Genomic DNA, 27,321 nt, shown 5'->3' with positions numbered 1-27,321 from the left:
ATGAACTTTATCACAATATGCAAATTTTTTTAGAAAATCCTGTACTGTGAAAATGTTCAATATTCTAGGCTCAAAGTGTCAGACTCTAATCAGCTACCGTATTTTTCGGACTATAAGACGCACTTTTTCTCCCCCAAAAGTCGGGGGAAAAGTCACTGCGTCTTATGGTCCCAATACAGGGAGTCCTTGACTTACAAACACCCGCCGTTACGAACCGCCGCTGTGCCGCAATGTTGGGGACTGTGAAGTACACTCTTTGTCCTCCTGTGTCCTCTTCTTGTTCCCGCCCCCGCAGTGTAATTAGCGGCCCCCGCTGTGTAGTTAACGTCAGCAGTGTATAACCCGATAATCCCAGCATCAGTACAATGACATTGCCCCCCCCGCAGTGTAATTAGCGGTATCAATATAATCCAATTAGGCGCCCGCTTTGTAGTTGGTGGCAGCCATGTATTACCTGATAGTCCCGCAGTGTATTTGCCGCATTCGCATATTCTATTGTCTCCCGCTGGCACTGTGTAATTAGCAGCCATCCGAACCTAGAAGTCCGCGCTGCTCAGAGACTTTTCCTATGCGGCATTCTTCCCTCTAGTGCCGGCTTTTCATGTTGCGTCATTACAGGCGGCCGGCACTAGAGGGAAGAATGAATCATAGGAAAAGTCTCTGAGCAGCGTGGACTTCTAGGTTCGGATGGCTGCTAATTACACAGCGCCAGCGGGAGACAATGGAATATGCTAATGCGGCGAATACACTGCGGGACTATCAGGTAATACATGGCTGCCACTAACTACAAAGTGGGCGCCGAATTGGATTATATTGATACCGCTAATTACACTGCGGGGGGGCAATGTCATTGTACTGATGCTGGGATTATCGGGTTATACACTGCTGACATTAACTACACAGCGGGGGCCGCTTATTACACTGCGGGGGGGGGGGGCGGGGACATGCTGAGGACACAGGGGGACCAGCAGAGGACACGGGGGGACCAGCAGAGGACACGGGGGGACCAGCAGAGGACACAGGGGGGCCAGCAGAGGACACAGGGGGGCCAGCAGAGGACACAGGGGGACAAGCAGAGGACACGGGGACAAGCAGAGGACACGGGGACAAGCAGAGGACACAGGGGGACAAGCAGAGGACACAGAAGGATATACTAAGGACACAGGGGGACAAGCAGAGGACACAGGGGGACAAGCAGAGGACACAGGGGGATAAGCTGAGGACACAGGGGGACAAACTGAGGAGGCCAAGGGGGACAGATGGGGACTCAGGAAGTCGCAAGGGGGATAGGAAGAGGACAAAGAGAGGTACAAGGGGGGGCACAAGAAGTACAAGAAGGCCATAATAATTGGGGTGAGAACATCCACAAGATGCCCCTGGACCATAGATGCACCAGGATAAAAATATTTTTTTCCCCTGGTTTTTGCCCTCTAAATCTAGGTGCGTCTTATGGTCCGGAGCGTCTTATGGTCCGAAAAATACAGTAATTAATCCAAATCACCTGCAATGGATTCCTATTTCATTTATTAGTTTCACCTTTTAAAGAGAACCCGAGGTGGGTTTTAAGAATGATATTCGCACACAGAGGCTGGGTCTGCCTATACAGCCCAGCCTCTGTTGCTATGTAGTGTCCCCCCTGCGCTCTGCTATGCCCCCATAAGTCACAGCCATAATGTCGACACGCAGCGTGTCGCAGCGGGCTGTGTTTACCTATGTAGTGATTGGAGGGAAGGGGCGTGGGCGGGTACCGAAACTATGCAGGAGGCGGGGGGAGTGGCAAGAGTGACACTGCATAGGTAAACACAGCCCGCTGCGTGTCGACAGCGCGGCTGTGATTTATGGGGGCATGGCAGAGCGCAGGAGGGGCCTGGGGGGACACTACAAAGCAACAGAGGCTGGGCTGTATAAGCAGACCCAGCCTCTGTGTGCGGCTATCATTCTTAAAACCCTCCTCGGCTTCTCTTTAAGTTGAATTAGTGAAATAAATAAATACATGAACTTTTGTATGATATTCTAAATTTTCACTTGTACTTACCACATGTAGATTTAATCATCCTCTTTTCTCTCCTCTGATGTCCCGCTCATCTGTTGCTTTTCTGCACCTCCATTTTTAAAATATTGCCAGCCATGTTACAGCTTCCATTTCAGCGCTGTGTCACTTGCCAAATGTGCACTCGCTTTTGCCAACTCAGCTCCTTTTCTCACTGCCAGTCATTTTAAGCACAGATTTTAGGGGCTGGGAGGAGCAACCTATGGAACCGGGTGCTGTCAGGTATGGGTCAGTTAAGGACAAATGTCTGTACGCTCTATTTTTATTGTGGAAATTCGGTTTGGGTGTACCTTAAAGAGACTCTGAAGTCACCCAAAAAATGTGGTTTTTACTTCAAAAACCTCATTAACATTATTGCTCCTCTTAAAACGCCGCATCCCAGATGTTTCTCCCACCCAGCATGGGTATATGTAAAAATACACCCCAAAACACATTATACTACTTCTCCTGAGTACGGCGGTACCACATGTGTGGCACTTTTTTGCACCCTAACTGCGATAAGGGGCCCAAAGTCCAATGAGCACCTTTAGGATTTCACAGGTCATTTTGAGACATTTGGTTTCAAGACTACTCCTCACGGTTTAGGGCCCCTAAAATGCCAGGGCAGTATAGAAACCCCACAAGTGACCCCATTTTAGAAAGAAGACACCCCAAGGTATTCCGTTAGGAGTATGGAGAGTTCATAGAAGATTTTATTTTTGTCACTACTGAGGTAAAAGAGGTGTTTAATCTCTGCGGACAACAAGTATCTAGGACTGGAACTGGGAAAGCCGTCTAAGCGCGCAGCGGCTACCCGTGCACATAGTTCCAAGTTCCTTAGTGGTGGCGTCGCCACGAACAGCGAAACCCTGGTGGAATCCAGCTGGGCGGATGTACGTACAGCGGCTTGCAGAGCCTGACGGGTGGAAGTGACGCAGCCTGCACGGAGTCGCCGGCTTGGAGAAGACGCTTGGGTAGTTGCCGCCGATCATATTAGCGCTCTTTATGGAGCTAGCAGGAGAAAGTCCTGGACCATTGACCGGAACACTTCACGGGCACATCTTGTAAGAAGTAAAACATCAAGGCGGTACCCGTGAGTTTGTGTGAAAGACATTTTTATGAAACGCTTATAAGCGCGTCGGGCAAGTGTGAGCTGTTGCTGAATCAGTTTAACCAGTTCACCCCCAAGGGTTTTTATCCTAACGGACCAGAGCAATTTTCAGTTGTCAGCGCTCCTCCCTTTTATTCCCTAATAACTTTATTACTACTTATCACAAGAAAATGATCTATACCTCGTTTTTTTCGCCACCAATTAGGCTTTCTGTGGATAGTACATTTTGCTAAGAATTTTTTTATTCTAAATGCATTTTAATGAGAAAAACAGAAAAAAAAAGAAAAAAAATCATTATTTCTCAGTGTTCAGCCTTTATAGTTTTAAAATTAAACATTCTCCTGTGGATAAAACAAACACGTTTTATTTGCCCAGTGGTCCCGATAATTAAACCGTTTAGATTATGTCCCTACCACAATGTATGGCGACAGTATATTATTTTGAAATATAAGTGGTTATTTTTCTGTTTGTTCTGGCCATAATTACAAGCCCCTATGTAATAAATTAAAATTAATTTTCCCCCATAAAATATAGAATAAAAAAAGCTGAGTCCCTAAGGCAACTATTTATTTATTTTTTTAAGCTGATTTTTTTTTTTTTACAAGTGTTTTTTTTGGGGGGGAGGGTAGGAAGTGTAATTTTATTAATGATGTGTATATACTTGAAAATGTGTGTGTTTTGTAGGTGTAATATACTTTTTGGCCACAAGATGGCGCTGGTGAACACTCATAGGACGTGTTCACTTTTTTTTTTTTTTTTACACACTTTATTAAACTGTTACATTTCCTGTTTATGTGAATGGACGTAGCCGCTGTTCGCGGTCACGTCCATTCACTCCAGGCACTGCGATTGGGTAGAGGACTGTTCAGTCCTCTTCCCCAATCGCCCAGCACGGGATCCCGACGGTAATGGCGGCGGTAGCGGCGGACACACGGCGGTAGCAGCGGCGGGAATGCGCGACGTATTAAAACGTCATGTTGCTGTTAATAGCGGTAAGCATGACGTTTTAATACGTTAGGATGGCGGTAAATGGTTAAAGACATCTCTAAATACTACTGTAAGGAGGACGCTCCTTTTTTGTAAGTTTTTGGACTGTCCATTTTTAGTTAATCCTTTTTCAAAAAAAACATTTTTTTATCTTTTTAGCAGAATACTGAAGGGCCCTTCAATATAGGTGTGTGTGTGTGGTTTAAGGGTGGCTAACCCGTTGCAGTTTATGTGATTTTATGTGATTTTATTTTAGGATTAAATAGAATTAGAACTTCATCTAGCGCGTGTTATATTTTTCAATACTGTTTACAATTTTGCAAGGGGTAGAGAGTTTTCCCCTTTTAACACGCAGCTGTGCAATTGATTATCAATTGATCTTTTAACCTTAGCGCTTGGTTTACACTATATATATTTTTGTCACTAGTTAGCGGAAAATGATTTTTATCGTTTTTTTTCCACAAAGTATCATTTTTCACTAACTTGTGACAAAGAAATAAAATCTTCTATGAACTCATCATACACCTAACGGAATACCTTGGGGTGTCTTATTTCTAAAATGGGGTCATTTGTGGGGTTCCTATACTGCCCTGGGATTTTAGGGGCCCAAAACCGTGAGGAGTAGCCTGGAAACCAAATGCCTCAAAATGACTGTTCAGGGATATAAGCATCTGCAAATTTTGATGACAGGTGGTCTATGAGGGGCCGAATTTTGTGGAACCGGTCATAAGCAGGGTGGCCTCTTAGATGACAGGTTGTATTGGCACTGAAGTGCAGGAAGCGCAGGATGTTCTCAAATTGTGACCCTATTTTAGAAAGAAGACACCTCAAGATATTCCGTTAGGTGTATGACGAGTTCATAGAAGATCTTATTTTTTGTCACAAGTTAGCGGAAATTGATTTTTATTGTTTTTTTTTCACAAAGTGTCAATTTCCGCTAACTTGTGACAAAAAAAAAATCTTCTATGAACTCACCATACTCCTAACAGAATACCTTGTGGTGTTGTCTTTCTAAAATGGGTTCACTTGTGGGGTTCCTAAACTGCCCTGGCATTTTAGGGGCCCTAAACCGTGAGGCATAGTCTTGAAACCAAATGTCTCAAAATGACCTGTGAAATCCTAAAGGTACTCATTGGACTTTGGGCCCCTTAGCGCAGTTAGGGTGCAAAAAAGTGCCACACATATGGTATCGCTGTACTCAGGAGAAGTAGTATAATGTGTTTTGTGGTGTATTTTTACACATACCCATGCTGGGTGGGAGAAATCTCTCTGTAAATGGACAATTGTGTGTAAAAAAAATCAAAACATTGTCATTTACAGATATTTACCACATGTGTGGCACTTTTTTGCAGCCTAACTGCGCTAAGGCAGTGTTTCCCAACCAGCGTGCCGCGGCACACTAGTGTGCCGCGGCATGTTGCCCGGTGTGCCGTACAGGTCTGGCCTCTCGCCAGACCTGTACCTACTTTAGGGTGCAGGAGGGGGGAAGTAGCGCTAGAAGGAGGGGCAGTGGAGGCAGCGGTGGGGAGGGGGGAAATATCCCCCCCCTCCCTCACCTGGGACCCCTCCTTCTACCTCTCTCCCCCTCCGTTTAGCGGTGGCAAGTGCGGCGGGGAGGCATACGGAGAATTACTCACCACTTCCGCGTTCCAAGCGCCGGCAGCGTCATGCCGTCACACATCTCCGCCTTCAATGCCGCCCACTGTTCTTCCTGATTAGCGGAAGCACAGTGGGCGGTATTGAAGGCGGAGATGTGTGACGACATGACGTTGCCGGGGCTTGGAACGCAGAAGTGGTGAGTAATTCTCCGTATGCCTCCCCGCCGCCGAGCCGCACTTGCCACCTCTAAACGGAGGGGGAGAGAGGCAGAAGGAGGGGTCCCAGGTGAGGGAGGGGGGGGGGATATTTCCCCCCTCCCCACCGCTGCCTCCACTGCCCCTCCTTCTAGCGCTGCTTCCCCCCCTCCTGGGCATCTATACTGGGGGGAACTGTACTAGCTATACTGGGGGCAACTAAACTAGCTATACTGGGGGCAACGAAACTAGCTATACTGGGGGCAACGAAACTACCTACACTGGGGGCAACGAAACTAGCTATACTGGGGGCAACGAAACTAGCTATACTGGGGGCAACGAAACTACCTACACTGGGGACAACTAAACTAGCTATACTGGGGGCAACTATACTAGCTATACTGGGCACTATACTGGGGCACTACCTACCTATACTGGGCACTATGCTAGCTATACTGGGCACTATGCTAGCTATACTGGGCACTATACTAGCTATCTGGGTACTATACTAGCTATACTGGGCACTTTACTGGCTATACTGGGGCACTACCTATCCATACTGGGACTATACTAGCTATACTGGGGCACTATACTAGCTATACTGGGGCACTATACTGGGGTAACTATACTAACCATACTGGGGCAACTAAACTCCCTATACTGGGGCAACTATGCTAGCTATGCAGCCGCCCCCCCATAGCACGGCACTGTCCACTAGGTCGCGCAAACACCCGCGCCGCCGCCCCCCCCCCCCCCCCCCCCGCCGCCGCCGTTCCCCGGAGAAAAATATGGTCAGAAAGTGTTCCCCGGCCCGGAAAAGGTTGGGAACCACTGCGCTAAGGGGCCCAAAGTCCAATGAGCACCTTTAGGCTTTACAGGGGTGCTTACAATTTAGCACCCCCCCAAAATGCCAGGACAGTAAACACACCCCACAAATGACCCCATTTTGGAAAGTAGACACTTCAAGGTATTCAGAGAGGGGCATGGTGAGTTCGTGGCAGATTTCATTTTTTTTTTTGTCACAAGTTAGCAGAAATGGAAACTTTTTTTTTTTTTTTTGGTCTCGGTGTCATTTTCCGCTAACTTGTGACAAAAAATAAAATCTTCTATGAACTCACCATGCAGCACGGTGGCGTAGTGGTTAGCTCTCTCGCCTTGCAGCGCTGGGTCCCTGGTTCGAATCCCAGCCAGGGCACTATCTGCAAAGAGTTTGTATGTTCTTTCCGTGTCTGCGTGGGTTTCCTCCGGGCACTCCGGTTTCCTCCCACATTCCAAAAACATACAGATAAGTTAATTGGCTCCCTCTAAAAATTGGCCCTAGACTACAGTACTTACACTACATAATATAGACATATGGCAATGGTAGGGTTTAGATTGTGAGCTCCTTTGAGGGACAGTTAGTGACAAGATATGTATATACTGTACAGCGCTGCGTAATATGTCGGCGCTATATAAATACTAAATAATAATAATAATAATGCCTCTCAGTGAATACTTTGGGATGTCTTCTTTCCAAAATGGGGTCATTTGGGGGGTATTTATACTATCCTGGAATTTTAGCACCTCATGAAACCTGACAGGTGCTCAGAAAAGTCAGAGATGCTTCAAAATGGGAAAATTCACTTTTGGCACCATAGTTTGTAAACGCTATAACTTTTACCCAAACCAATAAATATACACTGAATGGTTTTTTTAATCAAAGACCTGTAGCACAATAAATTTGGACAAAAATGTACACAGAAATTTTACTTTATTTGACAAATTTTATCACAGAAAGTAAAAAAAAAATCATTTTTTTGACAAAATTCATGTCTCTTTTGATGAATATAATAAAAACTAAAACTCGCAGCAGCAATCAAATAGCTCCAAAAGAAAGCTGTATCAGTGACAAGAAAAGGAGGTAAAATTCATTTAGATAGTAGGTTGTATGACCGAGCAATAAACTGTTAAAGCTGCAGTAGTCTGAATGGAAAAAAAAGGCTCTGGTCCTTAAAGAGAACCTGTACTGAGTAAAAATATTTAAAATAAACACACAAGGTAACTTCAAATGAACATTACATACTTACCTTGCCATCAGTTCCTCTCAGAAGCTCACCATTTTCTTCTGACAATAATCCCTTCCAGTTCTGACAATATTTTGTCAGATCTGAAATATATCAGTTGCTATCAGTAAAATATCAGTTGCTGTCAGTTATAGGTGAGAGGAAAACTGATGTACCAGGTAATGTCCATGTTTCCCTATGGCTCAAGTGGGCGATGTTACAGTTTAACTGTGTGCTGACCAGAAAGCTGTTATGGGTAATGGCCATTTTCAAAATGGAGGAAAGAAAATTCCCTTGATCACAGTGAACAAACAGGACACGGGACAGGAGAAAGACACTGAGGAGTAGACTACATGGAAGGTAAGTATGACTTGTGTATGCTTATTTTGACTTTTAATTTTCAGTTCAGGTTTTCTTTAAGGGGCAAAAAGACTGTGGTCCTTAAAGAAAACCTGTACTGAAAATAAAAGTCAAAATAAGCATACACAAGTCATACTTACCTTCCATGTAGTCTACTCCTCAGTGTCTTTCTCCTGTCCTGCGTCCTGTTTGTTCACTGTGATCAAGGGAATTTTCCGTCCTCCATTTTGAAAATAGCCATTACCCCATAACAGCTTTCTGGTCAGCACACAGTTAAACTGTAACATCGCTCCCCCCTTGAGCCATAGGGAAACATGAACATTACCAGCTACATCCGTTTTCCTCTCAGCTATAACTGACAGCAACTGATATTTTACTGACAGCAACTGATATATTTCAGATCTGACAAAATATTGTCAGAACTGGATGGGATTATTGTCAGAAGAAAATGGTGAGCTTCTGAGAGGAACTGATGGCAAGGTAACTCTGTAATGTTCATTTGAAGTTACCTCGTGTGTTTATTTTAAATATTTTTACTCAGTACAGGTTCTCTTTAAGTGGTTAAACAAGGTGTGTATGAGATCTGCAGATATCCTAGACTATGAATGCATTTTGCAGGAATGGATCTTTTGCAGGAACAGATCTTTTGCAGATACTGATCTGTTGCATGTGTACAGCATCTTTGTGTCCAGCATCTTGCAAAGGTTTTTATCTGATTGGGAGTTCAGCTCAATAGAATAGACTGTGTAGAGTATGGCTATCATACTACATGGAATGGGGTAAAATTGGTCTGTTATCTTGCCTTTTCCAAAGGCTTTTATCTCAAGTGTGTATGTAGCCTTATGCTGGGTACACACTATGAGATTTTCTGGTCAATTTACTGTCAGATCGATTATTTCCGACATGTTCGATTTGCTTTCCGATCGTTTTCCGAGCATTTTCCGATCGATTTCCTATTAAAGTGCACGGAAATCGATCGGAAAATGCTCGGAAGTCGAGCGAAAAGCAAATCGAACATGTTGGAAATAATCGATCTGACAGTAAATCGACCAGAAAATCTCATATTGTGTACCCAGCATTAGTCTTCCTTCACTGAGAGGGGCGGGGGAGAGGCGGAGATCAGCGCTGATTGACGTGCATAGAGGCGACAGCAAAATCCTGAGAAAGTCGTGGTTTTTGCCGGGCGAGTGAGGGGTGATTTATGGTGTTTTCAGCCACGGGGATGCGGTGATTAAAGTGGGCAGTAATGTAAATGAGGTTTTTAAAGTAAGTAAATATATACACTATGTATATATTTTTTTAAGCATGTGTGGGCATTTATCTCTTATATATTGCTTAAAAAAAAAAAAAAAGTGAAAGTGATGTAACTGACAAGACACATACCATTTATATCATGCTTTAGAGCTACAGCCACATAGGACCTGCTCCACAGGCGACCAGGATCATTAGAAAGCCTTGTCCAAAGGCTCCTTTCTGTTTTACAGAAGTGGAATGTAACCGACTCCTATTTATAAAATCGGAGCCTTTCAGTGGCAGTTTTTCTATGAGTGTCGAATGAACAAAACATATACATTCTCCGCTCAAGTGGGGACGGACACAGCCCTAAGCACTTTCTAGAGCCAGACTTATTCAGATATGTTTGGAGATATGTAAGAGTTTGTTTGTTTTTACAAAAGGGTTATCTTTCAACTTACAAGAATGTGTAAAATAAGCAGAATATCAGTCTTAACTTCAAGAGAACCTAAACTGAAAGGGATATTGATGTTTACTTTTAAACAATACCGGTTGCTTGTCAGTGCTGCTGATCTCTTTGGCTGCAGTAGTGGCTGAATCACACACCTGAAACAAGCATGCAGCTAATCCAGTCTGACTTCAGTCAGAGCACCCGATCTGCATGCTTGTTGAGGGGCTGTGGCTATCAGAGACTTAGGATTAGCAGGGAGTCAGGCAACTGGTATTATTTTAACTACTTGCCGACCGCATCACGCTGATGAGTGTGGCCGCTGTGGCATCCCCAGGACCGCCCAGTGCCCATTTTTCAGGAGATCGCGCACATCTCCACTTGGTAGGCAGAGCTCCGCCCCGCCTTCAGTCTCCCATCTGCGATCGCAGCTAGGAGACTGTTAAACGGCGAAACCAGTCCGTACAGCGCTGCGATCTAAGGCAGCGCTGTATTGGAGACAGCCGTGTGGCACGACTGTCCCCTCCAGAGGCTCAGGGGTGATCGGCTGTCATAGGCTGAAGCCTATGACAGACAATCACAGTGATTGGCTGGAGGGGGGAGAGGGTGAGCGGATTTTAAAAAAAAATACATTAGGAAAAAAATTAAATAAATATTTATAAAAAAATAATCAAACAATGCTGGGGGCAATCAGACCCCACTAACAGAAAGCTCTGTTGGTGGGGAAAAAAGGGAAAGGGGGGGGGGGGGGGGGGGGCGGGAAATCACTTTGTGCTAAGATGTGCGGCCCTGCAGCCAGGCCTTAACCTCCTTAGCGGTATGGACAAGCTCAGCTCGTCCATTACCGCCGGAGGGTGCCGCTCAGGCCCTGCTGGGCCGATTTGTGCCAAATAAAAAGGAGCACACGCAGCTGGCACTTTGCTAGCCGTGTGTGCTACGGGTCCCCTCAGCCGCCCGAGCCCTGCGCAGCCGGACCAATCAGTTCCGGCCAGCGCTAAGGGCTGGATCGGAGGCGGCTGACGTCAGGACGTCGGCTGACGTCCATGACGTCACTCCGCTCATCGCCATGGCGACGAGAAAAGCAAAACAAGGAGGGCCGCTCATCGCGGCCCTTCTTGTTACTTCTGATCGCCGGAGGCGATCAGAAGTACGTGGCAGGAGCGCCCTCTAGTGGGCTTTCATGCAGCCAACTTTCAGTTGGCTGCACGAAATAGATTTTTTTTTATAAAAAAAAAACCCTCCCGCAGCCGCCCTGGCGATCTTAATAGAACGCCAGGGTGGTTAAAGCTGCAGCGACCAATTTAGCAAAAAATTGCCTGTTCTTTAGGGTTTAACATTGCGGTCCTCAAGTAGTTAAAAGGAAAAATCCATATCCTTTTCAGTTTATGGTCCTTTTAACCGTACGGAAGTGTGAAAAAGTCAATTTATGTTCATGATGTGTACAGTGTATTAAAAAGCAGAAATAAGGTGTTCAGAAGTCTGTCAAAGCATGTTATAAGCAAGAGAAGACAGTATTCAAATATTAATTGCAGTAATCAATTAGAGATACTTTTATTCAACACACCCTGGAGCTTCACCAAGGGTTTTTTCCCTTAAAATCCAGAGAAAGGTTCACCTTTCAGCACCGCTTCCATTCATTCAACAATAACTTTATCACTACTTATCACACCTACATGATCTACCATATATACTCGACTACGAGTCGAGAAATTTAGGTCTGATGTACTTTTGTGAAGTGGGGGGGGGGCGACTTATACTCGCATCAGACCTAAATTTCTGACTTGTAGCAAAGTATCAAGTGTTCCCTCTGCTCTGCATCTGCTGCATTGTGCCAGCCAGTCAGATTTTGCCCCCTCCTGCTCGTCAGATGCCTGATCACCATAATGCAGCTCCCCCCCCCCCCTGCAAGCTGCAGAATGGGCTGACCCCCGCTCTGACAGCACGTGATGTTCCAACAGCCGGCGGGGGTAGGAGCTGCTCAAAATCCCCGTTGTAAGTTTGTTCCTCCTTACTGCTCTAACCCCCGCTGGCCGTCTGGGTAGGAGACGATCAAAAATCCTCAGTTCTGGCCACAGATCACTGTCCCCGTAGTGCGTGCAGCTTCCCTTCACTACACACAGACTTGGTTGCCCTGCATTGTGACGTATCAGGAAGTGGAGGAGGGGATCAGAGCAACGGGACACGCTGGATTGGAGCTGAAGCCTGTGATTTGTTTATAGAGGCTATCAGCATTGACTGTGAGTTTTAGCTGCATCCACACTAGGGAATTCATTGACAGCCCCTGGAACTGACTTCACCCTCCCTGCAGCATCTGAATGTACAGTGAATGGGCCAGACCGGTAAAGTTGACAGCTGTTTACACAGCGCTGAGAACTCAGGCTGGAAACTGTTGTCTTCACTGTTTCTTTGAAGTGCAGGACTGGTCTTATCTTCTAAGGCAGCTCCCATAAAGTGTGCTGGTGCTTATCATTGTTTCTCTAACTGAGGCAAGATACTTGAAGCCATTACCCCTTATAATCTGCAAGCATGTTTCAAACACTGTACTGTTATGTATTAACACAATAACAGCAGCACAGTGTGGGGAAGATGCATGGAGATCATGCAGGGTTGCTTCAGGTATCCTGCCTCATTCATGCCCCATTGTTAACCTTATTTATCTTTTATTATACTGACAGAAGGTTTGGACTTGACCCCAACTTTGCTGTGTAGACTTATACTTAAAACATTAAAAAATGCCAACTTAAGAGGGTCAAATATTAGGGTCGACTTATATACGAGGTCAACTTGTATTCGAGTATATAGGGTATACATAATTTTTTTGCAAATTAGGCTTTCTTTAGGTGGTGCTTTCTGCTAAGAGTTTTTTGTTTAATATGCATTTTAACGTGGATCCGAGATGAAAAACTAACTATAACAAGTAACTTATCTGTATATCTTATCTAAAGTTTAGATAGTTTACACAGCACATCTAGCTGCAAACAGATTTAATAGAAAATGATTATTTCTTCCTGTGATACAATTGTAAACATTACACACCCTCCTCCCTCCTGCCATCTGCCTCTGAAATCAATGGCTAGTAACACCTCCTCCTCCTCCTGCCCAGACTGAGCTCCCATGAGCCCTTGCTACTGCCAAGGCTCTCTGAAAACGTGGGCATGGTTTATTTAGTTTATAGGGAATTAGAGTATTAAAACAAAAACAAAAAAGTATTTGGCTTGAGGAATGCCTTATAAACAATAGGAAAGGAACACAATTATGCAATGAATAAAAGTTCACCTCGGATCTACTTTAACCTCCCTGGCGGTTTGTTAAAATCCGCCAGGGGGCAGCAAATACCTTTTTTTTAATTTTTTTTTTTTTTCATGTAGCGAGACAATGTCTCGCTACATGATAGCCGCTGCTGAGCGGCATCCCCCCAGCCCCTCCGATCGCATCTCTTGGAGGGCTTCCCCGTCGCCATGGCAATGGGGCGTGATGATGCCCTAGACGTCGTGACGTCAAAGGGGAATCCGATCCACCCCACAGCGCTGCCTGGCACTGATTGGCCAGGCAGCGCACGGGGTCTGCAGGGGGGGGGGCAGCTGCGGCGACGGGTATAGCGGCGGATCAGCGGGTAGCGGCGGCGATCGGAGGTTACACGCAGCTAGCAAAGTGCTAGCTGCGTGTAACAAAAAAAAAATTATGCAAATCGGCCCAGCGGGGCCTGAGCGGTGCCTCCCGGCGGCATAGCCCGAGCTCAGCTCAGGGCTTACTTCCAGGGAGGTTAAAGGGAATAGGAAGAAATAAAATGAAAAAATCATTATTTGTCATTGGTCAGCCATTACAGTTTTAAAATAAAATGTGCTACTTTTATTGCCAATTCGTTACGGTTATTGCAATATTTAAATTATGTTCCTAGTACAATGTATGGCAATATTTTGCAAAAATAACAATATTTTATTTGAAATTAAAGGTATATTTTTCCGTTTTGTGATCTTGGTTTTCTCATTGTATTCTATCAATAATTACAAGCCTTTTTTTTCGCAAAAAATAACATGAAATTTTATTCCATGGCTCTGGGAATATACAGTGGCTTGCAAAAGTATTCGGCCCCCTTGAAGTTTTCCACATTTTGTCACATTACTGCCACAAACATGAAACAATTTTATTGGAATTCCACGTGAAAGACTAATACAAAGTGGTGTACACTTGAGAAGTGGAACGAAAATCATACATGATTCCAAACATTTTTTACAAATCAATAACTGCAAAGTGTGGTGTGCATAATTATTCAGCCCCCTGAATCAATACTTTGTAGAACCACCTTTTGCTACAATTACAGCTGCCAGTCTTTTAGGGTATGTCTCTACCAGCTTTGCACATCTAGAGACTAAAACCCTTGCTCATTCTTCTTTGCAAAACAGCTCCAGCTCAGTCAGATTAGATGGGCAGCGTTTGTGAACAGCAGTTTTCAGATCTAGCCACAGATTCTCGATTGGATTTAGATTTGGACTTTGACTGGGCCATTCTAACACATGGATATGTTTTGTTTTAAACCATTCCATTGTTGCCCTGGCTTTATGCTTAGGGTCGTTGTCCTGCTGGAAGGTGAACCTCCGCCCCAGTCTCAAGTCTTTTGCAGACTCCAAGAAGTTTTCTTCCAAGATTGCCCTGTATTTGGCTGCATCCATCTGTGTGTGAGTGTGTGTGTGTGTGTGTGTGTGTGTGTATATACTGAAGTGATATTTATTCACAACTTTCTTCATTTTTTATGGGGGGTGGGAAGCTGAATGGTTGTGCTTTTACACTATATTTTCATGATCTTTAACAAATCCTGTGTCTTTGTTTCCTTGTCCGCAGCTGCCAGAAATGCTGCATGGAGACGGAGAGAATGAAGAACATGGACACTGTCCAGTAGGACACTTCATCCTGCAAAATTTAGGACTTCTTCTTGGTTTTGCCATAATGCTGGTCATTGCTTTGTTTGAAGAGAAAATAGTATTTGACATCCAGTTTTGACTTTCATGATGCATCTCTGGTTCATCTGTAATGTATATGTCTCCCGGCTTCGTCTGTTAAAAAAATCTATCTAGCATTTGCTTTCACCATTTTATAAGAAAATAAAGGCCAAATATGACAGCAAATGAGTTTACCCAACAGTCCATTTTTGCAGAAATCACTGTGATATGTGTTACCCGGCATCGTCTGTGAAGCAATGTATCTCTTTTCATATGTCAACTGTTAATAAAAATTTCATTACAAACACAAAAAAGCAGATGGAATTTCCACATGAACTGGATATGTCACATCACATAGCATTCATGTAGAAAATGTAATGTAGTATTTTACTGTAATACTTGTGAATAATGTACACACATGAGATTCAATATGATCTATGTTTGTCATACATTCTGTTTTGCTTGGCTTCTATGATTAGAAGGGTCGGAACTCCAATGAAAGTATTATCGTAACGGTGGGAGTTTCTGGAAAAAATACTTGAGCATTTGTCCGTGTCTTTGTTTACTTTAGACATTTGTCAAAGAATACTGCAAAATCTGTATTTGTTTTTTAGTTTTGTTTACTTTTGCTTTAAAAGGAGCCTGAACAATTTATTTTATGCAAAACAATAAAAGGATGTACATTTACAAGTAAAGACTAAAATGATCGTGTACTAGTCTTAATTGGCTTTCATGTTTTTGCTGCATTTTTAGTTTGATTGAAAACTGCACCAGAAGGACCGGTTTTGTAAATTTGAGTTGCTGTAGTATACAAAAAAAATACCATTTCTCTAATACTTTAGTTGACAGAAAATTGGGTCCATGTTGATTATATCCCTTGTGAAATGATGTCTGATTTACTGAGTTTTTCCAGGGCTTAACAGCAGTGCATCCAACAGCCCGGGACCGGATTAAAAAATAGCACACTGCAGGGGGGATTGCTAAAAGATTGATAATGTTGTACCGTGTTAGCCATCATTATGGCCGAACGTTTTGAATTAGGATGATACCATTTACTGGCTTATTTTCAAGGATTCAAGGAGAAAGCTTTCAGTTCATGGTTATACATTCTTCAGACACTCATGTTTTGTACTGAAAACAATTTAAAACAAAATATATTTTGGGGTAAAGCACGTAATGCAGAAGCGTTTAGTGCTGCTTGTTGCCTTCAGGATCCTTTCCATTCTCTGACCTACCTATGTTCATGCATAGTGGGCATGAGCAACTCATGCTCATGCACGAAGAGAAGAAGAGGTGCTCAAGCACTTCCTTTCACTGGGCTGGGTTTGCATGGTTTGGAACTCATGCTTGTCCAGTTCAATGTACTTTATTAGGCATCAGAAGTGAGCCTGAAGGCAACAACTGGCTGCATCAGGTTATGCAACAAGTGCTTTTCCCCACCGTATATTGTTTTATTTCACTTCAGGTTTGCTTTCATCTTAGAACTACAACTTACATACGGTTGGAAAATAAGAATGAGGTATAGAAGATCTTTTGTTTATTTAAATCATGTCACTAAGAGGTACTGTATTTTTTGGACGATAAGACTCACTTTTTCTCCCTCAAAAGTGGGAAAAAAGTCACTGCATCTTAAGTCCAAATGCAGGGAGTTCCAGACTTGTGAACGCTTGCCAATACGAACCTTCAACTTGGCGCAATGTCGGGGACTCCCTGTACTGTGCCCATGCAGAGGAGGACACGGGGACACAAAGGGGCATAGAAGACAACACAAGGACAGAGGTGGACTTATGGGGGATGCAGGGAGACAAAAGAGGTATAAGGGGACATGAGGTGCAAAGGGGGCATAATCTACAAGAAGGATCTGGAAGGGCTTGCAAAGGACCGGCACTACAAAGATCACAGTCTCAAAGTAGAAAAGTAGCAGGGCAGAGAGATAGAAAGTCCTGTGTCATAAATCACTGCCTCATAAAGTTGGAAACTGCATGCTCATGATAAAAAAAAATCAGATTGCTTAGCATGGATCATGAAGAAGGGATGACAGACGATCAGGCACTGCAGTTACTCAAATTTATTTTGTATCAAAAAATGGGTGCAAAAAGTTGAAACAGATTTGCATCATTAGTGGTAGATGTGTCAATCACAGTCAGACAACTTGTGGTTCAGTGACAAATTAGCATCCTAAGATCCTACCTGAACAGAGGCAGCAGACGGTGGGTGCAGGGCAACAAGAACAGGCAGCCTAACGGCCGTTTCGCACGGCGGTGCTTTCTTTCAAGACTGATCCACGCCAATACACACAAAGGTTCAGGTTTTATTCCCTGTATCACGTGGGAGGGGGCGGGTAACGTCATGATGTCTGCATTGTCTCCGTATGCGTAAAGACGTACGCGTCCACTAGAAAAATACGCCTCCAGACAGGGCATCGTAAAAAAGTCACATTTTATGTGTCGGGATGACTGTGCACTCCATGATAGAACGCATCATGTTGACGCATTCATTCATACGCAATATGCTGAAAGCTGACGCATTTATCAGCTTAACCCCCTTGCCGTTCCAATTATTGTGGCAAGGGGGCAGCGCAGCACTTTTTTTTACATTTTTTTTTTTTGTTAAATCATGTAACTAGCCTAGCGCTAGCTACATGATAGCCGCTGAGCTGCGGCATCCCCCCACCCACTCCGATCGCCTCTGGCAATGTGCGCAAGCAGGAAATCCCGTTCAGAACGGGATTTCCTGCATGCCTTCCCCCGTCGCCATGGCGACGATCGCGATGACGTCATGGACGTCGGGACGTCAGAGGAAGTCCCGATCCACCCCTCAGCGCTGCCTGGTACTGATTGGCCATGCTGCGCAAGGTATCTGGGGGGGGGGGGGGGGCGACGGGTAGCGTTGAATCGGCGGTGATCGAGTTATGCACGCAGCTAGCAAAGTGCTAGCTGCGTGCAATAAAAAAAAATTGTGAAAATCGGCCCAGCAGGGCCTGGACAATCCTGCAGCGCAGGTTAACCCGAGCTCAGCTTGGGATAACCGGCAAGGAGGTTAAAGAGAGCCCACTCTCTTAAAGCTATATTGCTAAAATTTCAAAGCGCCTAGTTGGCTGCATTTGTGCAGTGAATCAAACAGGTGCTCATGTGCAAGAAAAAGGTAGAAAATGTGCCAGATAAAAAATGAAAAACTAAAAAAAATGTTAGTTTTGGCTAGACAGACTGCGGAGAGAGACCGAGCGATCTAATTCCTCTCATACATCTAAGGACAATTATCGTACAATTCAAACTGGAGAGAATGTAGCTCATTCCTACAACACTCATTAATACAATAACATGCAGAATTACAATAGCATAATAATTAATCAAAATTACATGTTCAAATGCTTGAATATTTGAAAGTCCAGGGCCTGAATATATATAATGTTCATGGATCTAAAAAGCAAGCAAGGTCATTATGATCATTACAGCCCAGTGGACCAAGTGCTTCACTCTTAAAAATCAACAACGTTTCTCTCCTCAACAATAGGCGGGCTCGATCCCCTCCTCTGCTGGGGGTCATAACCTGCACTTGACCACAAGATATCAATATGTCTGGATTACTCTCATGTTTTTCATGCACATGTTCGATCAACCTAGTAGCCCCCTTCCCGTTCTCAATAGAGTGCCAATATACCTGTATACGTTCCATCATCGGGCGGGTGGTTTTACCAATATAGAATCGTCCACAGGGGCACCACAGAGCGTACACCACATATTTTGTGGCAGATGTTATGAAATCTCTCAATTAAGTAAACACAAGATAACATTATCTCTAGTTCGCATGCGTCCAGCTTTCTCCCGGCAAGGAACTTGTAAGTCCTGAATTAGCCCTTTGAATGCTGTTCTAGTAAAAAAAAAAAAAAAAAATGGTGGTAGTATATACTATGCTGTAAATATTTTTTTTGAAATGCTGGGTTTCATTCCGCTTTAATGAGTGCTGTAGGAATGAGCTACATTCTCTCCAGTTTAAATTCTTAGATGTATGAGAGGAATTAGATCACTCGGCCTTGTCTCTCTCTGCAGTCTGTCCAGCCAAAACTCACATTTTTTATTCATTCATATTTTATCTGGCACATTTTCCACTTTTTTGTTGCACATGAGCACCTGTTTGATTCTCTGCACAAATGCAGCCAACTAGGTACTTTGATATTTTAGCAATATAGCTTAAAGAGAGTGGCCTCTGTTGAAGTAAAAAGCAACCTTATCTACTTAGAAGCACCGGAGGAAACAGAATTGATTTCAGAAACAAAGCGTTGTTTATTACACACGTGCGGCTTCTCCCTGGATAACAAAGAGTCTATGATAAGCACAGCTCTACCCAGAAGAGAAGTAACTTTCCCGCGCAGCCAACCCCCCCTATATAGTCCTCCGTTGTCTTCTGGGTGTCTCTTTGGTGATGTCAGGTCATAGGCGGTGTCATCAGGGAAAGTCAGTATCTGACCAGTAGAAGTTCAGAGTTCGATGCTTTCTCCTTATATGTCCTTACTGAAACCATGGCTCCCTGGTGGTTCCTCATTCTGTGTAAGACTCATGTACAGACAAGAGTGGGCCTCATCCTCCAGACGTGCTCGCTTCCTGTGGAGAGTAAAAATATCCACGGCAGACTGGTGCTCTTTTGAACACATTCATCACCCTAGTTCCTTAACCCTAGTTTCACTGACAGGCTGCCTTAAAAGGTATCACGCAGCTGCTTAAACAGTAATACTGAGTTAACCCTTTAACACTTGCTAAGCTTGATGCACAAAACGCATATGATTATATCCACATTTCCCTCCTGTTATTACTTTTAAAGCAGCTTTCTGCAGAACTAACATTACAATTCTTAACTTCGATAGCTTCGCTGTGAAAACATCAAATGCTGGAAAAGTCTATGACTGGTATTGCAGCATTGTCATATAACAGTTCTGTATCATTATACATTGTGATCTTAGTCTTTGTCTCAATGAAACTCATCAAGTATTTCTTTGCCAGGGGAAATACACAGCACGCTAGCAAACAAAATATAAAAAGTATAGCAAATAGTGTGACCCCAAAGTTCTGAAAAAGGGAGGCCCATGATCCGAACATTTTTTGGAACCAGTCAGAGATTGGGTTATTGATCCCTGAATTCTGCTTTAGCTCTATTGACAAGTCTTCTAACTTTTGCAGAGCAACAGTGACCTTCCCATTTGGGCCTGTGTTACTGGGTATATAGGTGCAGCAGGTATCCCCAAAACCCATGAATTTGCACACCCCTCCCTTTTCGGCCAGCATCATGTCTAAGGTCATTCTGTTTTGGAAGGTCATTCGGGAGTTGGGACCCAGTTCATTTGCCAAACCTTGGAGGGCGTCTCTGGTATAGTTAACAAACCTCTGTTGGTTATAGTAGATGTAGTTAATCCAGTCAACATTTTTGTTAATTGTGATCATAGGGATCAGTGATTCAAACCCAGCAGCGACCTGATCTCTGGCTTTAAATTCATCAGGTACTCCTCTTGGTACGCCTATAGCGTCACGGTATACATGGGGGTCTAGGCTGCCTTTAAGTTCTCTTTTGACTCTACCCATGTTGTGCATTTCCTCTGCTGCATCACCTTCCTTAAAGATGTGCAGAGGCATTAGGACTTTAGCGAGTGCACATTGCCCCTTCCATCTGCTAGGTAATTTTGGTCTCAGGTTTAGGTCCCCACACAACCAATAAATATCCCCTATGGCTTGGGTATGGTTCTGTAGCTCAGTACCGTTTATAGTGCTAAAAGCGCCACAGTAACCAGGTGGGAAGACTCCTACATCAACTCCCTTCTCATCACCTGAGTTATAGCAAGTGTAATTGCCTTTATAGACACTGACAGGGGAAGTCAGTCTGCTATTGGAAGCGGATAGGATAGGGTATTTTGTCTTCCAATGCTCACAAGCCGGGTCATCTGTACTTGAGTTAGTATACAGGCTTAAAAAACATTCCTCTCCCTCCTGTGGGAGATGGAGGGGGACAGTTCCCAGGTGAGGTCTGGCACCCCCGCACACATAACAGTCAGACATGTTGTGTTGATTAGCTGTATATCTCATCCACTCCAACCACATGTTAGTGTCTGAGTACCCCCTTTCTGTGGCCAAGACATCCTCATACGTTGGGTCTGCTGTTGCTATCATTTTAGAAAAGGAAAAGGAGTCTGTTTTTGGAGCTAAGGGGTTCTGAGTTGGCTTACTCGCCTGGTAATTCTTATTTTGGTACATGTCTTTCAGCTGGAACTTGCCCCTGCGTCCTGCTGAGGCTCCTGACATATGGAGCCCCATGACATACGTTCCTGCATCCCCAGAGCTTGGGTTTTCTATATTTAAGGTTAAGCGCATGGTGCTTCCTGTTTGCCCATAATTAGTACAGGTCCCTGTCTTTATCAGGGTCATTCTGTCGCGGAGAGTTTTACCATTTTTGTCCTTTCGAGTCATTGCTGTGTCAGGTTTGTAACCCCAGTCATCTCCAGTATTCCAGGCTGCTGCTCCCCAATTCCCACACTCTGATCCCCAGTAGTCATCTGTCACACACATATAAATATGTCCACGAGTATACATGGTGCATTGCCAGGGGACTGGTGGGCAGGACACTATATTGCAATAGTCAAAGGTGTATGTTGCTACCTGGATGCTTGAGGAATTATACCAGAACACTGGCTGGGTGCCTTCCTTTGTAATATCCACTTGTCCCTGGTCTCTCTTAGTTTTTGTAGCAATCACTAAACTGCGCTTTTGCCTGAGATGTGGTGGCTGCCAATCGGTCCTATCTGACATGGGTGAGAGTACTACCTCGGTGTATGACTGTTCATGGTCATGCAGCGCCCATCCCCAAAGTCCAAGCATCATAATTATTGACAGGGCTGAGACAATTATGCACGCTTTCCCCTCTGAGGTTCTATGGAATCCTACGTCCATGAGTCCCAGTCTCCGAGGTGTGAGGATTCTAGTGGCTGGTTGGGGAGTGAGGATTCTAGTGGCTGATTGGTCTGCATCTGGGTTGGACTCTAGGGTCTCTGTAGGGGGCACCATCTCTCCCTGTTCTACCTCCTCAGTCATCCCGCTCAGGGCTTGTACCCGCTATGAGTAGAGGAAGATCTCTAACGTTTCCTTCACCCGCTGTGACTGTGATCTTGACTAGAGCTCAAGCAAATGTTCCTGTCGCTCCAGAGCCCCAGGAGCCACCACATCCCCTTGCAGGATGCTACCTATTCTGTCCCTTTCTCTGGAACAGGTGCCCTCTTACAATGTGTCAGGTGAACCCAAGAGTTCCTTTCCGCCACTCTGACTGCTGTAGGGGTAGCAATCAAAACCTGGTAAGGTCCCTCCCACCTGGGGGTATTCCAATGTTTTCTTTTAATGATTCTGACCCATACCCACTCTCCTGGGTTTACAAGTAAATCCTCACTTACAGCTGGTCCCTCTGGGGGGTTCCCTGGTGATCGTGCCCTCTGTCTGCAGGTGTGTCTTAAGTAATCTGCGAGCTCCCACTCCTCTGGGGAGCCTTGGACTGCGTCAAATGCCGGTATCCTGTATACCCTGCCAAACAGAATTTCATAGGGTGACAATTTGTCCTTTTTTGGGGTAATTCTCATACTTAACAACACCAATGGCAGGCACCACATCCAGCTTTTTCCTGTTTCTGTCATTGCTTTACTAAGCTTATTTTTAATTGTGCCATTAGCTCTTTCCACAGCCCCAGCTGATTGGGGGTGGTAGGCACAGTGGTTCCTTACATCAATGTGCAGTGTGCTTGTCAACTGTTTGATGATCTCATTTACAAAATGACTACCATTGTCACTAATCATTTTTTCTGGTATTCCCCATCTGGGTATGATTTCTCTTGTCAATGCTTTTGCTACCGTGAGTGCATCTGCTTTGGCTGTGGGGAAAACCTCTACCCACCCTGAGTATATGTCCAGTATCACCAGGGCATATTTTTTTTCTTCCGAGGGGTTCAATTCAATGTAGTCCAGCGCTACTGTGTGGAATGGGTAGGCTGGTGTAGGTGTAGTGCCTATGGGTGGTTTTAGCCCCTTTGCTGGATTATGCTGTGCACAGATAGTGCATTGTGACACAAATTTTTGAAAAAATGTGCTGATGCCCGGGCAGTAGAAATGGGCAGTAGCAGTAGCTATCATTCCTCCTGTTGACACATGGGTAACACCATGTGTCATTAAGGCAAGCAGTCTGAATAAGACCCTGGGGAGACAGACCTTGTTGTTTACAGCATATAGACCTTGTGCATTGAGGGTGGCTGAAGCTTTGAGCCAGGAAGTCAGCTCTGCCTTTGGGACATTTTGCTGGAATTCTGTTAGTATTTCAATAGAAATGGAGGTGAGCGAGGACTGTGAGGTAGCTAGTGTTGGGGTGTCTTTGCTCACAGCTGCTTTTTTAGCTTCAGAATCAGCAAAGTTATTGCCTCTGGTGACAGGGGTGTCATCATTTTTGTGAGCTGCGCACTTGACTATAGCAAGTTTCTTTGGCAGCTGGACACTCTGTAGGAGCTGTTCCAACAGGGACTTATGGCGAACAGGTTTACCTGCCGTGGTAATCATGCCTCTGTTACGCCATTGTGCAGCAAAAGTATGCACTGTAGAGAAAGCATACTGGCTGTCCGTATATATAGTGACAGCCTGATCTTTGTACAGGGTGCAGGCACGGGTGAGAGCATGAAGCTCGGCAGCTTGGGCTGAATAACTAATGGGCAGTTTACCAGACTCTCTTACTTCATCCAGAGTCACTACTGCATAGCCCACTCTATTAGTGCCTACTAGATCTTTGGAGGCTGAGCCGTCCACAAAGACTAGTGCACCCTCTGTCAAGGGTTCAGACTGAAGGTCTGGTCTGGGCAGGAACTCTCTGCGAGAGCCTTGCAAACAGTCATGGTGGTCCTCCGCATCAGTCAAGTTATCTGATGTGGGAAAAAGTGTGGCTGGGTTCAGAGTCGTACAGCGCTGCACCTTTAGGTGAGGCTGGCCCAGCAGGGTGGCAGCACAGTAGAGATGGCGTGCAGGAGTAAGCAGTGTCATTTTATCCTGCAACAAGAGGGCATGAACAGCATGTGGAACCAGCACTTCTAAGGGATGGTACAGCACAAGAGAGGCAGTGATCTCAACAGCTGTAGCTGCAGCAATGACAGCCTGAACACAGGATGGTAAAGCACAGGCTACAGCATCAAGTGGGCGTGAGTAAAAGCCCAAAGGTCTTTGTTTGTCTCCCCACCTTTGTGTCATTACAGCTGTCATGCATTTGTCTCTGCAATCAACATACAAATGAAATGCCTTAGTATAGTCAGGAAAGGCGAGTACAAGGGGATCCTTAAGTGTTTGCTGACAACGTTTGAACTGTTCATTAAGTTCATCAGTCCATACAATTGTGTCATTGAGTGCCATGGGATGTTGATGTATGGCATTGTAAAGTGGTTTCACTAGGGCTGAACAGTGTATTATCCAAGCCCTGCAATAGTTCAGTGTTCCAAGAAACGACATCATGTCTTTTTTTGTTTTTGGCTTAGTCATGGTCTGTATGGCCTGAACTCTGGTCTGCTCTAAGGTTCTGCCAGCTGCTGAGATCAGTTGGCCTAAGTATTTGACTTCAGGCAGACAGAACTGCAATTTGGCCTTTGAGGCTTTGTGACCCTGCTCTGCCAGGAAGCAGAGCAGCTGTATGGTAACCTTTTCACATTTCTGAGCAGTAGGGGCCCCTACCAAAAGATAATCTACGTAAATGAGGAGTTTGCAGTCCTCTGGCACAGGGAAGGGCTCTAACGAGTGAGTAATCTCCTGTGAGTAGATTGCTGGGCTTTCACAGTACCCTTGAGGCATCCGGGTGTACGTGTACCTTTTACCCTGGAACGTGAAAGCGAACCAGAATCTGCTGTCTGGATGGACCTCGACTGAATAGAATGCATTTGTGAGATCCACGGCACTGAAAACCTTGCAGGTAGGTGTAATACCATTGAGTATGGTGTTAGGGTCAGGTACCACAGGTGCCCTTGGTATTACAGCGGCATTAACCGCTTGTAAGTCATGTACTAATCTGTATTGTTGCGTTACAGGTTTGAGTACAGGGAAAATGGGCGTGTTACAGGGGGAGGAGTCACATGGTATTAACACCCCCCTTTCAAGTAGGCCCTGTATTATGGGACGGATACCTGCCATAGCTTCTGGCTTTAAGGGGTACTGTGCTTTATATGGCCTGTAGGGGCCCTTTGGTACAACAACGATTTGCTCAGAATTTTTGATCAGACCGACATCAGTTTTAGACATTGCCCACAACTTCTCCGGAACACTGGACAGCATGTGTCATTCTAACTTCATCCTGCAGTTGGCCTTGGTAGGCAAACTGGCAAGGTGTGTGAGGATACCCACACACTCTGAGAACCTTTCATAATGGTTCCCTGTTGTTCTCCCCTGTTTCCATCTCTTCAGGAGCTTTCCCCCCACCTCCCACTTTCCCCACTTTGGTTTGTACAGGGAGATGTGAGGTGCTGAATCATGAAGTGTGTACAGGGTGTCCTGCAATATGCCTTTGTTTGGCCTGTGAGCCCAGCCTGGGATTGTGACATCATACAGTGTGTTCCCATTATTGTCTTCCCAGAGGCCATCAACAGCTATTTTTACTGTCATGCCCAGTGGGAAGCTTGCTTCATAGTCTGTGTCGCTACTACCATTAAGTATGACATGAGTGGTAACATGAGGTACTTCTATCACGTCTTGGTCATTACTGGGAGAACCTGCGTCCCTCGTCATCCAGTCAAGTACTTCATTTCCCAGGATGATCCCATACCAGTGGAAGCCCATGCTTTTCCCATGCTCACCCAACTGCGGGGAGGGGAATGGCTGCTGCAGCCTTTTAATCTGTAATGAGTCTCTGCCGGGTTCAATTATCAGTCGCAAGTCACCTATCAAATCTCTCCCACACAGGTTTATAGGACATTTACGGGAAATCACAAAACTGCAAGACACTGTTATGCCTGACAAGGGGTCTCTGACCTCTATGGGCTTAGTGGTGGGCTCGCACTCCACCCCTCCCCCTGCGTTCCGAGTCAGAACAGTGCCTGCTTTTTCCCAGCGAATGTAAGTTGAAGCTCCTAAGACAGAGCGACACGCACCAGTATCCACCAGAAATCTGATCTTTTTCCCTCCCACTAGCAGGGTTATTTCAGGTTTGTGAGTGTCCGCGTAATCAATGTTTATACACGTCCTCTGGTGCTGAATGTCAGTCTCACTTTCCCTGCTGTTTGTACCATCTAGTCATGCAGTGGGTCTACTTCTCCTCTCCCTCTTTGGGCAATTTCGAGCAAAGTGACCTTTCTCACCACAAGAAAAGCATTCCCCTCTGTCACGTCTCCCCTCATAATCTTTGATCCTTCGCCTAGGGCGAGGCACGGTGTCATTCACATAAACACAGTCACTACTGTCCTTGTCACTGCTGCTGTCATAGTCTAGAGCATATGTGGCAGCTGTGTTAATTTTCTTTTGCTTCTTTCTCTTGTCCCTAGCAGTTCTTTCTGCATGCCTAGCATATTCCAGAAAGTCTTGTAACCTGCAAGTACGCCAGGTCACCAAATGCTTGTGGATAAACCACTGCAAGTCCTCTCGCAAGGATCTGTCTATTTGGGCTTTAAGTTGCTGTTCCCATGGACTGTCATCAGCCCTGTTTGCAGGCCTTGTAAGGCCACTGTATTTGTCAAAAGCATCCATCACCCTTGCTACTAAATCATCTACAGTTTCAGTTGGTTTCTGGGTTATGGACGAAAGCTTACTGTAGTCTGGGGTTACTTTGTAATATGTTTCCATGCGGTCTAGTACCGCTTCAAACGCATCTTTTAGCTCTCCGCTGCCCCAGTCAAAAAGCTTAGGTGCATTTGCCCCTTCTGCAGGGTGATACATTTTCCATTTCTCTTCTACCTCACTCCAGGAAGTACCATTGATTCGCCTGAGGACTCTATCGCACTCTAATACTGTCAATTTAAAGCTAGCTCTCAAGCCCCTTAACCCTTTTACACAGCCTGCTATATCTTCCTTTGGGGCCGGTATACCTTTGAGAGCATTAATCATATCATCCTCAGTCCAAGGTCTGTAGACCTCCTGTATGCCCCCTGAGCCATTTGGGAGTTCTATCATGGGCATAGACTGCACCACAGGGTCAAGTGATGGGGAAGGTGCTGTAGGTACTTCCTCTTTTGGCAAGGGTGGATATACATTAACATAGGGGGGGCGGAGGAGGATGGGCATAATCCTCCTGTAGGTGAGCCTCCGCCTCCTCCTCCTTTATGGCAGTTTCTAGCTTCCTTTGTCTGCCCCTTCGCTTCTCTGTCTGTTTTGGCTCAGGTTTAAATGTAGTCTTTTTTCTTGTCGCC

At 45.0% G+C, this 27,321-nt stretch overlaps 1 protein-coding gene across 2 annotated transcripts in view; it reads left to right on the top strand.

Annotated features, from left to right (window-relative positions):
- SLC39A10 (solute carrier family 39 member 10) overlaps positions 1-15,633 on the top strand; it is a 173,859-nt gene extending 158,226 nt beyond the window's left edge. For both annotated transcript variants that reach the window (XM_068244850.1, XM_068244851.1), the window contains exon 10: positions 14,843-15,633. In XM_068244850.1, the coding sequence (XP_068100951.1) occupies positions 14,843-15,001 (159 nt within the window). In that variant the 3' untranslated portion in view covers positions 15,002-15,633. The remainder of the gene's footprint in view (positions 1-14,842) is intronic.
- Positions 15,634-27,321: the final 11,688 nt, after the last annotated feature.

Source organism: Hyperolius riggenbachi, chromosome 7 (assembly GCF_040937935.1).
Source record: "Hyperolius riggenbachi isolate aHypRig1 chromosome 7, aHypRig1.pri, whole genome shotgun sequence".
Taxonomy (NCBI): domain Eukaryota; kingdom Metazoa; phylum Chordata; class Amphibia; order Anura; family Hyperoliidae; genus Hyperolius; species Hyperolius riggenbachi.
Note: the sequence above shows the minus strand (reverse complement) of the source record. Positions and strands in the feature narration are given on the sequence as shown.